At 34.2% G+C, this 13,014-nt stretch overlaps 2 protein-coding genes across 2 annotated transcripts; one reads left to right on the top strand and one right to left on the bottom strand.

The window, feature by feature from the left end:
- The first annotated feature begins 3,490 nt into the window (after positions 1 to 3,490).
- Positions 3,491 to 8,498, top strand: LOC123889306 (RING finger and transmembrane domain-containing protein 2-like). Its single transcript, XM_045938588.1, has 9 exons — positions 3,491 to 3,929; positions 4,048 to 4,571; positions 4,754 to 4,830; positions 4,953 to 5,121; positions 5,415 to 5,503; positions 5,712 to 5,876; positions 6,534 to 6,611; positions 7,539 to 7,642; positions 8,047 to 8,498. The coding sequence occupies exons 2-9, from the start codon at positions 4,073 to 4,075 to the stop codon at positions 8,150 to 8,152; spliced, it is 1,287 nt and encodes a 428-aa protein (XP_045794544.1). The 5' UTR covers positions 3,491 to 3,929; positions 4,048 to 4,072; the 3' UTR covers positions 8,153 to 8,498.
- Positions 8,499 to 9,488: 990 nt separating this feature from the next.
- LOC123890513 lies at positions 9,489 to 12,895 on the bottom strand. The gene is made up of 6 exons (XM_045940137.1): positions 12,193 to 12,895; positions 11,649 to 11,819; positions 11,386 to 11,493; positions 11,069 to 11,215; positions 10,372 to 10,542; positions 9,489 to 10,126 (listed from the first exon to the last, which is right to left on the bottom strand). Exons 1-6 carry the CDS (start codon positions 12,412 to 12,414, stop codon positions 9,779 to 9,781), a joined length of 1,167 nt encoding a protein of 388 aa, XP_045796093.1. The 5' UTR covers positions 12,415 to 12,895; the 3' UTR covers positions 9,489 to 9,778.
- Between the last annotated feature and the right edge of the window lie 119 nt (positions 12,896 to 13,014).

Raw genomic sequence — 13,014 nt, 5'->3', positions numbered from 1 at the left:
AGAGGAGGATTTTTAAGAACAATTTAGTAAGTTTGCAAAGCTTTTCTCAAATCGAATTGATATGGTTTCAGAGCGATATGGCGAGACATGTATTTACACAATCATTAAGCATATTTGGTATTTGGTGTCGTTTATTCTGATGATGGTGTGATTTTGTTCAATAATTCACTAAACTGGTACCGAAATGACCATAATCGAGTTAGCTTTCCAAAGAATCAAACCCCACAAAATTTGGAGTTACAGAGAGAGATTAATTACTGTTTTAGTGAAGGTCTGTCAAATTACTAATTCTGCAGAAATCTGCTTCTGACCTTCAAATTCAACATCATCTACCGAACGCACCGTAACTCCAAATTCGATGAAATTGAAATGCCAACAAGGATGATTTCGTCAGCTTTCCATACATGTAAATACTATTCAAAACGGAGCTACATGGTGAGAGACATGACGAAAATACCAGTAGTAGATCCATACGATAATTAATTTGGACAGACCTTCACTAAAACGGTAATTAATCTCTCTCTGTAACTCCAAATTTAGTGGGGTTCGATTATGTGGAAAGCTAACTCGATTATGGTCATTTAGATACCATTTTGGTGAATTATTGATCCATATTGAGTTTTGTACGAAGCTTTGTGGTAAATTGTGAAATAGTTTTTAAAAGGTTTTTTTTCTTCAAAATAAATCCAAAATCCGAAAAACTTTACCAATACAAATTAACTATCTTAATAAAACATACATAAAAGAGATTAAATAATAAATACCTTTACATCATCATTGGAAACACCATAATCCAAATTAGATATATAGAGTTGGGTTCCAATTTCTATGAAGGCGCACGACCACCTTGAGCAGTAAACGCCACCGCAGCCACAACTTGATCTCCATACAAATGATGTTGTCACGTCGTCTCTAGCGCGTAAAACAAAAACAAATCAAATCCAAAGTAAAAGTTAGGGTTTCGAAATCTAAAAATTAAAATTTTGAAGAAATAGATGAAAGAAAGTTACCTTAGCACCAGAGAAATTTTGAAGAATTAAAATTTAAAATTAGGGTTTCGAAATCTAAAAATTAAAAATTAGGGAAAGCAACAACGCTATCATCAGTCGCGTGCGAAAGCAAAGCGAAGAATGACGAACGAAACACAATTCAGTGAGTAGTATTCAACAGTTGCAAGAAGGTTTCATGAGATTGATCAGAACAGAAATCGATTTGAGTAGTGATAAGTTAGGGTTTCAACGTTATTAGGTTTCAGAACTCGCGTACTGCGTGGGAGAGGAAATAAAAGGTTTCCGGATCCAGATGTTTTGTTGTTCTTGATGATATCATCGAGAGCGACAGACATGGTTGAGAATTTGAGAGTTCAACGAGAGGGGAAGGGAGGAAGAAGAAGGATCGGAGAGTGGATTTAAGAACTGAAAGATTAGGGTTTTGAAGGATTGTTTCGTTTGTTTGTGAGAGAAAAAGAAAGAAAGAATTAGCCGTTTTGTTGTATAATAAGGCAAGTAATTAAACATATATATATATATATATATATATATATATATATATATATATATTTGTTGTGTTAAATTGTGAAATAGTTTTATTTTTATTTCTACCCCATCCCCATACCCGCACTTTGAAAAAATACCCGTACCCATCTCCATACGGCAAAAGTTAATATGCATAAGCCTTTTCTTATGTATGGTGCATAAGTCATTCACAACCATCAGATGATTTTACACATGTAATAATCATAACTGAAGAACTTTCTATTTTTGCTTGCTCAATTTCGGCCACATTTTACATGCGATTCGATCACCGATTTCGAAAACTAATACCGGAAACATTCATAAAATCGAACGACGATCAAAACGGTATAAAGAACGTCGAGTTTCGTTGATTATTAAGGGAGAACGAACCGGGTCGACGAACCGGGTCGTTGTGACCCGTTTCTGCATAAAATGGGTGAGGAAGATGATGAACAGTGACGCGCGTCCACGCCCACTCTCACTGCGGCGCGTGGGGCCGCGTGCGGTGCCAAGGAGACTCCAATTTTTTTTATTATTTTTACATAAAAATAGTAAATATTTTTCTGAGAATTTTGGGACCAGTTTGGTATTTTTCTGAGACCTGGAACTATTTTTAGTTAATTAAATGAGGTAAATATGCTTTTATAAATATAAGATATTAATAAAAGTTTCCCAAAATTTTATTTAGGGTATTTTGAATTATTTGGAACGGTTGGGGATACCTCACTCTCTTCGGTTTTATATCTTCTTAAAAATTTAAATTTATTTCACAATTTTTATTAAGGGTTAAATATGTTTTTGGAGAACAACTCTTTGAAACCATTCCACAGCAAAAATGGTTTCATACCGTTATACACTGAAACCATTAGTATAGTTAAATGGTTTCATGGCGTTATACACCGAAACCATTATTATAGTTAAATGATTTTATATGAGCATTAGTGTCAAGATGTTATACACTGAAACAATTAGTCTTGTTAATTGGTTTCAAGATGTTATACACTGAAACCATTTGTCTAGTTAAATGGTTTCATACTGTTATACACTGAAACCATTATTCTAGTTAAATGGTTTCATAGCGTTATACACTGAAACCATTAGTTTTGTTATTTGGTTTCAAGATGTTATACACTGAAACCATTAGTCTAGTTAAATGGTTTCATAGCGTTATACACTGAAACCATTATTTTAGTTAAATGGTTTCATATGGGCATTAGTGCCAATATGTTATACACCGAAACCATTGTTATTAAGTAAAACATCACATAACCATTTTACAAAATCATTCTACATAAAGCAATTAGGGTTAGTTTAGTTGAAAAAATTTTGGATAGTATGCATGAGATATTGGATTCGATCATTTTTTTATTGTAAAGAAAAATCGATATATATATATATAATTAATGTATGATATTTTATTTATATTGTGATTATGATTGATAAAACTTAAAATTAAATTGTATGTTTGACAAGTATGCTTTATATATACATGAACCATTTGTTATTATATTGGGCTTCGAGGGGGTGTATGACGAAAATTAATTAAAAATGGATTTTTATAATATATACTTCAAAGGAACAAAAATTATTATTTAATTAGAAACGGGGGGCGAGCTAGAAATTTGGGGGAGGGGTGCGCTAGAAGTTTGGAGGAGGGAAAAAAATTGGGGGCGTGCTAGAAATCTAGGGGAGGAAAAAAAATTGGGGGCTCACGAGAAATCTAGGAGAAAAAGGAAAAAAAACTGGGGGGTGCGCTAAGCAAAAGGGGGGCGCGCAAGTAATGGGGTAGTATATGGGGGCGCGCGAGTAATGGATTGCCTAATTTTAAGCTTGGGCTGACCTTTGGTTGACTTTTGGTGTAGGAAGCAAATATAGTGGGTGTAAGAAGCAAATTTATGCATGGTGCATAAGTTTAGGCTTATGCACCATAACCTCACCCTGGCTTTTAATATATTAGTAATTTGTAAGAGAAGATTATGAACCGTCGATAAAATTTCCGATAAATTTAAACACGGTCAACTATACTGACCATGACATGGGAAAAAATGAATTGGGGGGATGAGAAAGCAAAGCAAGTATAGTATCCGAAATGCTTGCTTTTGCTTCTCTTTTCTTTCATCTCTAACGCTTTCTCTCTTCTGTCCTGTAGCTATAGCCCTCTCTCTGTTTCTCTCTCATCTCTCTCTCTCTCTGGCGCCATTCCCAGCACCTCACACCAGAGAGCGAGCGAGCGAGCGAGCGAGCCTGTCACAAAACCTATTCTCCATTTTTACTCCAATCTTCAATTACCCCCAAATTTCAATTTTATTAATCAATTTTCACCCTTCAAACCCAAAACCCTAGCCCCCTTTTCCCCTTCTCAAATGCCGCGTTTTTGCTGATTCTATATTCCTTCACGAAGAATCCTCTTCACAGGTTAATTACTTTCACTTTTCTCTTTCATTCCATCATCATAATCATCGTTATCATCTACGTCAACGTCAATAACGCGTTTTTCCAATTTTTTTTTTTTTTTTTTTATTTTATGATTTAGAGCTAGGTTTAGGGATTTGACGCTAATGGAAGGGAACGGGGCATCATCGGCATCTTCTTCATCTTCAAATTCGAGAAGATATGGATTCCCGTCGGCAGCCAGCATAATTCAAGCACCATTATCGGCGCTTCTGGAATACTCTGGTATGCTTCCCTCCAGGTCGAATCAGCATCAGCATCAACCTAACCCTGATTCTGTTCCCAACAATGACGAGGTTTCGATTAGGATCATCGGTTCTACTGAGCAAGATAATCATAGGGAAGAAGAGTCTATACCGTTGGTGGTTAATGATGGGGCTACGACAGCTGGGATGACGTCTTCCCCTTCACATGAGGATGTTGAGCGGACGGGGGGTGGAAATGTGGATGCAGAAGAGGGTGGTGGTGGTGGTGATGGTGGTGGTGCCAATGGGAGAGATTCTTCTTATCAGAGATATGATATTCAACATGCTGCTAGATGGATTGAGCAAGTCTTGCCCTTTTCTTTGCTTCTTTTGGTTGTCTTCATTCGCCAGCATTTGCAAGGTTCATTCTCAATTCCCAATTTCCATTTATATAATTATCACCATCAATGAAAACCAAACTACACAATTTGTTTTTTTTTTTTTAAAGCTTTGATTTTTACCCTTGTTTTTTTGATGAAAGAGCCTTAAAAGGGTATTTTTTGTTTTGTTGTTCTTTAAGTTTGATGATTTTTATTTATGCAGGGTTTTTTGTTACCATTTGGATTGCTGCTGTCCTTTTCAAGTCAAATGACATTCTGCGGAAACAAACGGCTTTGAAGGTATGATAGTTTGTGCTTCTGTGTTCTTTGTGCATGAGACGTGGAAAAAATGTTGTTAATGTATGTAAAAATTGTGTTGTTTGATAAGCATTTTTTTTTTTAAAATATTTTGGTGGTTGCAGGGAGAGAGGAAAATGCCTGTTTTGATTGGAATTTCTGTTGCTTTTGCACTTCATGTGGTTGGTGTTTATTGGTGGTATCAAAATGATGATCTAATGTATCCGTTAGTCATGCTTCCTCCCAAGGAGATACCACCTTTCTGGCATGCTATTTTTATCATCATGGTGAATGGTGTGTTTCTCCTTCCTAATTACTGGCTATGTTTCTCACTGCATATACTTGTATGCTTGTTTTTTGTTCTACTCCTGGGAATCTCGTGTTCTTTATGAAAATTAACCTTCTGTTGAAAAAAAGTACAAATGTATCTTAGTCTTAAGTTTTCCTTTATAATAATTTTTCATTGATAAATGCAGAGGTGTTTGTACTTCTATCGTGTTCTTTATGGAATTACTTATCCTTTGTTTGACATTCAATGGGCAGAGGATTAATTTCATTGATTTACAAATTGTATTTTAAAATTTCAGATACTTTGGCGCGCCAGGCTGCAATGGTATTGAAGTGTATATTGTTAATGTATTATAAGAATAGCAGAGGCCGCAATTATCGTAAGCAGGTGAGGTAATAAGTTATGGAGCACTAGGGAAATTTAATCCATGTGTTTGATGTTTTGGGAATAGAAGAATATTTGAAGATGGCATTTTCTTCTTCTTTTTTTTAAGTTGATCTCTACTATTTCTTTTAAGATTTCCAAGAGTTTTGGGTTCTGGATCTGTGATTCTCTTTCGCATTACATTCTGATTGTACCATCATTCTTTCATCAGGGGCAAATGTTGACTTTAGTTGAATACCTCCTCCTGCTTTACCGAGCCTTGTTGCCAGCACCAGTTTGGTATCGTTTCTTCTTGAACAAAGAATATGGAAGCCTCTTTTCATCACTGATGACAGGATTGTATCTAACATTTAAGCTTACATCTGTTGTTGAAAAGGTCAGTTATTACTTATTCTTCCAAAATTTATGTTTTTATGTATGTAGCATGTGAAGAGTATCCTTCCAGCGCTCGCCTACTTTGAGGTTTTAGAGGAATTCAAGTTTTAATTCCCTTGCATTATCAGCTTTGGGACTCACCAAAAGTAGATAGTAGGGGTTTAAAATTAGTTGCCCTTGATGCCGAGTGTCAGGGAGAAAAAAGCTGTTAATGAGGGTCTCATTCACATGTATATGTATAAAATAATGCTTCTTATATTCATCTTTTTGGCAATGGGAATGCAAAAATTGTAAATAAGATAAGGGCAATGTAATTTGAGTATCTCTCTAGAAGCTTGGGACTTTAATTTTTCAACTCCCATATACATCATTATAGGTTCCAGGAAATAAAAGAGCTTTTTCCAAATAAGTGAGAGAAGTTTGGGAGATCTTTTCTGTTTTGTTGTCTGTTAAGTTACTCATCGTTTAATCATTTGTGGGGGAAGTCCTAATGATTAAAACTGTGATAAGTCATTTAAATGGATTGCAATGAAGTGCCTGTTACTATTTTATATACATAATAAAACTAGTTTTTAATATACAATAAAAGTACTGTATGTGCAAAGCTTGGGTTGGTATCTGGTGGTTCTTCTCTTAACTGTGTAGTGGTGGTTTTCAGGTGCAATCTTTCTTTGCTTCAGTGAAAGCATTGTCACGTAAAGAAGTGCACTATGGGGCTTATGCAACATCAGAGCAGGTATTATGTAGGCCTTCAAATGGTCATTGATTTTGGTGTTGGCAAATCAATTGTTAAAGTTTCAATGTTCATCCATTATCTCTGCAAATTGCTGATCTTATTAAATGACAATTTGTTGATATTTGATCAGTTTGCTGACCTGTTGTTTTAGTGTTTTTTCCCCAATTTTGTTTGTCTGGTCATCTATACTCTTATAGAGAGGGAGTTCAATTAACTCCTCTCTGGTAGGTACTATGTACTCTTTCATAAACCCTAGTATTTTTTTTGTTTAATTAATAACTATGACTGAAACGTGAAGCAAGAATTGTCATTCTGAACCATCAACAAATGTTCACCAGTCCACCATTGATGCATACTGTATGCTTGATAGAACATCTAATATTTTTTCTAACAACTGTAGTTTTAGGTTACTTTTATGGGTGGTGTTTTATTTTGTTCAGAACTATGCCATCACCATATAGTGAATTATCATTATTATTTGCTTTGAGTCTGCATTGTGGTGGGGTGCCTTTTGATGTCTGGTTGTAAAAAATACTTATTGAACATTATAATCCTATAACACAAGCAATATGAAGCCTTAGTTGTAGCTTTGGTTAGGGAAGATTTTTTTAACCAGTGTGTTCAATGTTTCATTGATTTGGCCTACTATTAAGCTGCTATATTTGCCAGTGTATTGACTCAGAATTGAGTATCATCATAATTATCCAATGAGCAGAGGAATGCTTTCATTTTGTCCAATGCTGAAGGATTGAAAACAAAAGTAGAAATTAACACTAGGAATTGTTGATTGCTTTGAAAGTTTCACGGTCCAGTTGATTATGAGATCTGATGTTTAGGCACTTATTGGTGTATGATGACTGATTTTAACCTGCTATATGCACTATGGTAGCAGCAAGTTGTTCATGCAAATAATTTGTCTGATTGCAGGTCATTGCAGCTGGTGATCTTTGTGCGATTTGTCAAGAGAAGATGCATGCTCCAATCTTACTTCGCTGTAAACACATTTTCTGTGAAGACTGTGTATCAGAGTGGTGAGACTTGCAAATTATTATTTTATATATCTTATTCTATACTTTGATCTAATATTAATGAAGAAGTTTAAGTATTGATTATAGAAATTATATAAAGCAAATGCTCTTTTTGGTTGATTAGTTAATTAGGAGAAATTAATATTGACTTGATTTAACATGTATAGCTGTGAAAATGATACAGGGTCTTAGGATACGATGTGACTTTGTGATCTTAGAAACTAGGATTTAAATTTAATATATTGGGGTGGATATGATCAACTCCCAGCTGATTACCATTATTTTAATTTGTAATCTTCTGATTTTCAAATGTAATTATGGGGTCAGCAGGTTTTGTGTTGCTTCCTGTTTATTACTATATTTTTTTTCATATGTATATTTGGGCTCCTGATTATCTTATTTGCTAGGTTTGAGAGGGAAAGGACCTGCCCATTGTGCAGGGCTTTGGTAAAACCTGCAGACCTCAGGTCATTTGGTGATGGCTCTACTAGTTTGTTTTTCCAGCTATTCTGAAATCATATATAGTACAAGCCAGGAAGTTTTTCTGCTTTGAAGCTTTACTTTTGAAAGCAGCAATCCTGATCTATATACAATCAACACTTGTAAAATTCACTGGAGTCATTTTGGAGACACTCTGAGAAGATGAATGCAGCTAAATAGAATTTAACTGGTCACATATTATTCATACAATGTACTTGTAAGAGGTTAACTGTATTATATATGACCCTGTAAACTAGGAAGCCTATTGAATGTATAATTAAACGTGACTCTTCATCTGCAAGGAATGAAGATCTCTTTCTCCAAATTGCAGTCTGTCATATATATTGTGAATCAAATAGCAATTTTTGTTTGTTTTGAATTTCTCTAAATGTGGCTTGACACAAGAAGTGTTTGCTCCACTGTGGCAGGTTATGTTCAACAACCTTGCCTTTCAGTAAATTTAATAATTCTGTGACACTATTTTATTTTTGTGGAAATCTCTTGGGTCATATTGGAGTTTCTCAAAATTTAAATGTAGTATTGTGTTTTTTTTTGTGTCTAGTAGCCTAGTGGTTAGACACCACAAGTGAGGAAGTAGAGAATCTAAGGTTCAAACCCCGGTCCATCCAATAACGTCCCTACTCCCTAGTTCCTATCAATGGAGCTACTCTTACGGGGACAAGTGTAGCATTGCGTCTTTAATATCTTGATTCAAGATTGGGTCTTTAGTATCTTGGTTCCCTTTTTAACTAGATTTAGAGTAAATAGAGATATAATGAAAGATTTGGAGTATCTAGATACTCTTGATCCTTAGATTTCTTATAAAATCACAATCAACTTAACCATGACCATTGGTCATTCGAATTTAGAAGTGAGTAGAAATTTGGTATTAACAACTTTATTCGCTCAAATTAGGCAATAAAGGAATGACAGCAGTTATAAAGTATGAAGGACATGAAAATAGCTATTGTGAAATGTGAAGTATGCATAAAAGTATAGTGGAAAGTGAAACAACTGTAACTGTGATTTAATGTTTGTTTGTCTTTTTTTCCCTTCTTTTCTTTTTGATGAAGTAATGAATTGATTTGGAATTTTACATAAATGCATTCTGAAGTAATAATTTACTTCAGTCTGTCACATCCTTAAGCAGATCCTTAAGCAGATGACTAAGAAGACCTTGCGGTGGGTAGATTATTATTCATATATATATATATATATATATATATATATATATATATATATATCATTTTGGCTGTTTCAAAAAAAAAGAAAAAGAAGACCTTGTGGTGTTCAGGTCAAGACAGATGGGAGACATCGAGGCGATATTTGAAGGGTGTGGTAAATATAATTTTTCTATATTTAATATACATTTAAAAAGTTAAATGAAGCTATAATATTTGTACTAGGCCATCCAACAAAATTTGATCAGCCAATACATTGAAAAAGTTAAAGAATTTTCCAAACCAAGCTCACCGTGACAGGGAAGTTACACACAAAACAAATGTGTTTCAATCAAATACTCTCACCCTCTTAATTTCTCAGTCCTCACACTGCAATCAGGTAGAACAAATAAATGAACATATGTTAAAAATCATGCATATATTTCTTCAAACAAGAGAATCTGATCTAAGGCTACCCTATGAACAAAAAAAAAAGTGATCATTTTGCATGCTGAGAAGATGAGACAGTGGGAGGAGTGTCATTTTCATCTGATGTACTCTTATCATCTTCTTCTGGTACAGGAAACATTACTTTTGTTGACTCTAGAACAACCTCGTCAGGCGATCTCGGTGATAATGCGTGTGGCGAGATAGATAGCACCCTAGTGATTCCATTGTCATCCATAGTGACTTCTTCCATTCCCTCATCAAGATACACCACATCCTGCATTGTCAGCTGATGGTATTCCACGATTTCCCTCAGAAAACGGTTTTCCCTTGAATATGTCTCATTCTCATTAGCCAAACGAGCCTTCTCAGCTAGAAGCGTTTCCAGTTGATTTCGAATCTGAAGAGAACGCAAATTTAGTCTTAAGGCAAAATTTCAAATAACAGCATCAGTAGTAATAATGATGTTTTATGCATATAAATGATGTTACTTGTATATATGCATAAAAAAATCAAATCACAATACTACAGGACATAATAACATGACACTTTCAAGTTTCAAATTTTGTTATGTCAATGTGAGTGCTTCTTTCTTTGGATTCTTAACACAAATTTCACATAGGTAAACAGAAAACTAATTAATACCAGATCATCGTCATTATGATTAAGTCCCTTATCGCTGCCTTCTCGTTCCCTGAGTAATTTATTTTCTTCTTCAAGTTGAGAACTTCGTGCTTTAGCAAATGCTAAATCTGCTTTAACTGTTTTTAGCTCGCGAAGAAGTAATTTTGCTTTTGCAGCTGTTGCCATTGCCACCTGCAACCAAAGCAAAAGGAAATGTTGCTTGTTTGATCACATGTGAAACCCTAAAAGTTAACTCAAATAAACAACCGTCATAAACTCAATTTTCTATTCACAATTACAATCAGAAAGAAAAGTTTAAACTAAGAGTCCTGTATCCAAATCAAGAAGTTATACACGTCGTACATAATTTTACAGTCATCTAATCATATTTCAATATCTTGTCACATCATGTTATTGTTTCTTAAAACTTATTTATTATATGGTAAGTTTTTGCAGCGAGTGAAGTCTTGTAGAGAAATTTAATTCATGCATTTGTTCTAAACTTGATTTTTTTTTAATAGTGGAATATTTGTATATGTGCCATTTGTAGACTGAATTTAAATTAATCACATGAAATGGAACTAAAAAAAGATTTAACTAACTCAAAATATATTAGCAATTCCAAAAGTTTTATAAGATGTTTTATCATGTGTGCCTTCACTACAAGGACTAGTGAGGCCGCAACCGTTTACACATGATAACACAGTTGGCACCTTACGTCGCGTGTTGCCTTGAGTTGTGTTTCATGGTGAGAAGGACCCTGCATCTGATCTGAAGCTTGGTATATGTCCTCAGGGCCATTTCCTTTTCGCCTGATTTGAGATCTCAGGTCTGCTGTCTTATTCTCCACAATTGTTTTACCTTCCTGAAGAAATCAAAGAAGTAACATTTAATTAAGAATGTGATGTATATACATTGTCTGAGGTGTTAAACATGTATCGTACGAGTGTTATTGATATATGAACATACCGAAATGCAGCAGTATCGGTGCTTTCATAATTACTAAAGGGAAGTATAATATATCCTTAGAGTTACCTCATAAGCCTTCTCAAAAGTGTCACCTAGTTGATTGAGAGAAGAAGAGATTGCATCCAAGCCCTTCCGAATTGAAGGATTGTCCATTCTTTTATTAGATTCAGGAGGCTTCATTAACCATACCAAAGCAAAAACATACACAAATAAGTTGATTCCCATTCAACTGATAATGTAAATGACATACATATATTTATGCAGCATTATATTATATTATATGTCTGCATTGCATAGAACATAATATGTGAACAAGAGTTAGTAATTACCTGAGTTGAAATGGGGCTAGTAAAAGTATTAAATGAGTATGATTTGAGTGTTTGTGGCTTGGTGTCATGTTGTTGTAGACCTGAATTGTTTTCATCCAACATTGATTTTGCTTTATGAGCCAAAACACCCCAGAAACCAGACTTGTTATCATGTCCATAAGCATCAAAACTCTGCATCAATATATTGATTCAAGACATTACATTCAATCTTCGATCTATCTGTCTATCTATCTATCTATTGGTCTATCTGCCTGTCTGTCTATTCACGTTAAATAATGATAATGTAAAGAAATGTCTATATTATTATCTGAAATTTTGTATACATGATCATCAACATGATTCAATAGTCAGATTGATTAATTTCATATTCTACCAAGAAAGTTATTAAAAATTTGAATATGCTAAGTTTAACACCTGATATCAATTCATGTATGTATGTATGTATGAAGTATGGAGTTAATGAAGATTTTCCATGATAAGGTAAATGATGAAAAATATTTATAATTTGGTTACTTTTAAAGAAACAAAATTGAGGAGCGAATACCGTAGATCGTTGATAGTCAGGATGAGAGGGGTCCAAAGCGAAGGAAAGAGCGGGCTGATGACGAGCAGCAGAGGCTTTAATGGCTTGAACGGAGAGCGAAGAATTAGAAGAAGAGACAGAACCATTTTGAAGATCAGAATCTTTAGGATCATCCAATGATGAATGAAATTCTTCCTTGAATGTTGAAGCTCTTGATATGCCTTGTCTTCTTCTATACGCCATCTTCTCTTTTGCTTCCAAAACCTGCCTTAGAGAGAGAGAGAGAGAGAGAAAGAGAGATCACCAAAAACAACAAAGCAAAAGTGTTTGATTATCATTCAACTTCCACCTAACCAACTTTTTCCGTTTTTTTCGTTTTTTTAGGGGTCATGAAATGAAATATCAACCAAAATATGCATAAAGTACACATTAATTTGATAATAATGTAACTATATAAATATTAATTAATATAGTTGCTTGTTTAAGACAGATCATACACACACATCTACAACCAAAAGATATCCAAATTCCAAGCAAAGAGATTCATAGAAATGTAAATAACAAATGTAACTTTCAAATGTAACGATTATTATGTATGTATATGTATATAACTAACGGCATATATAAATTAAACTTTCAATAAATCTGTTAATCAATGAAAAAGTGTAGTTAACCAATCATTTACTTATTATTAACCATATATAGTTTTTATAAATTTCGAAATGTAAGAGACAGCCTTCAAAAAAGTGATTTATATGCATTTCATGATAGTCACGTTCACGCAAGGGCCACCCTTTCTTTTTCTTTTCATAATAATTCCATTTACATCATTATTATTATTTT

Source organism: Trifolium pratense, linkage group LG6 (assembly GCF_020283565.1).
Source record: "Trifolium pratense cultivar HEN17-A07 linkage group LG6, ARS_RC_1.1, whole genome shotgun sequence".
Taxonomy (NCBI): domain Eukaryota; kingdom Viridiplantae; phylum Streptophyta; class Magnoliopsida; order Fabales; family Fabaceae; genus Trifolium; species Trifolium pratense.
The sequence above is the reverse complement of the archived record's forward strand: the minus strand, read 5'-3'. Positions and strand labels throughout refer to the sequence as shown.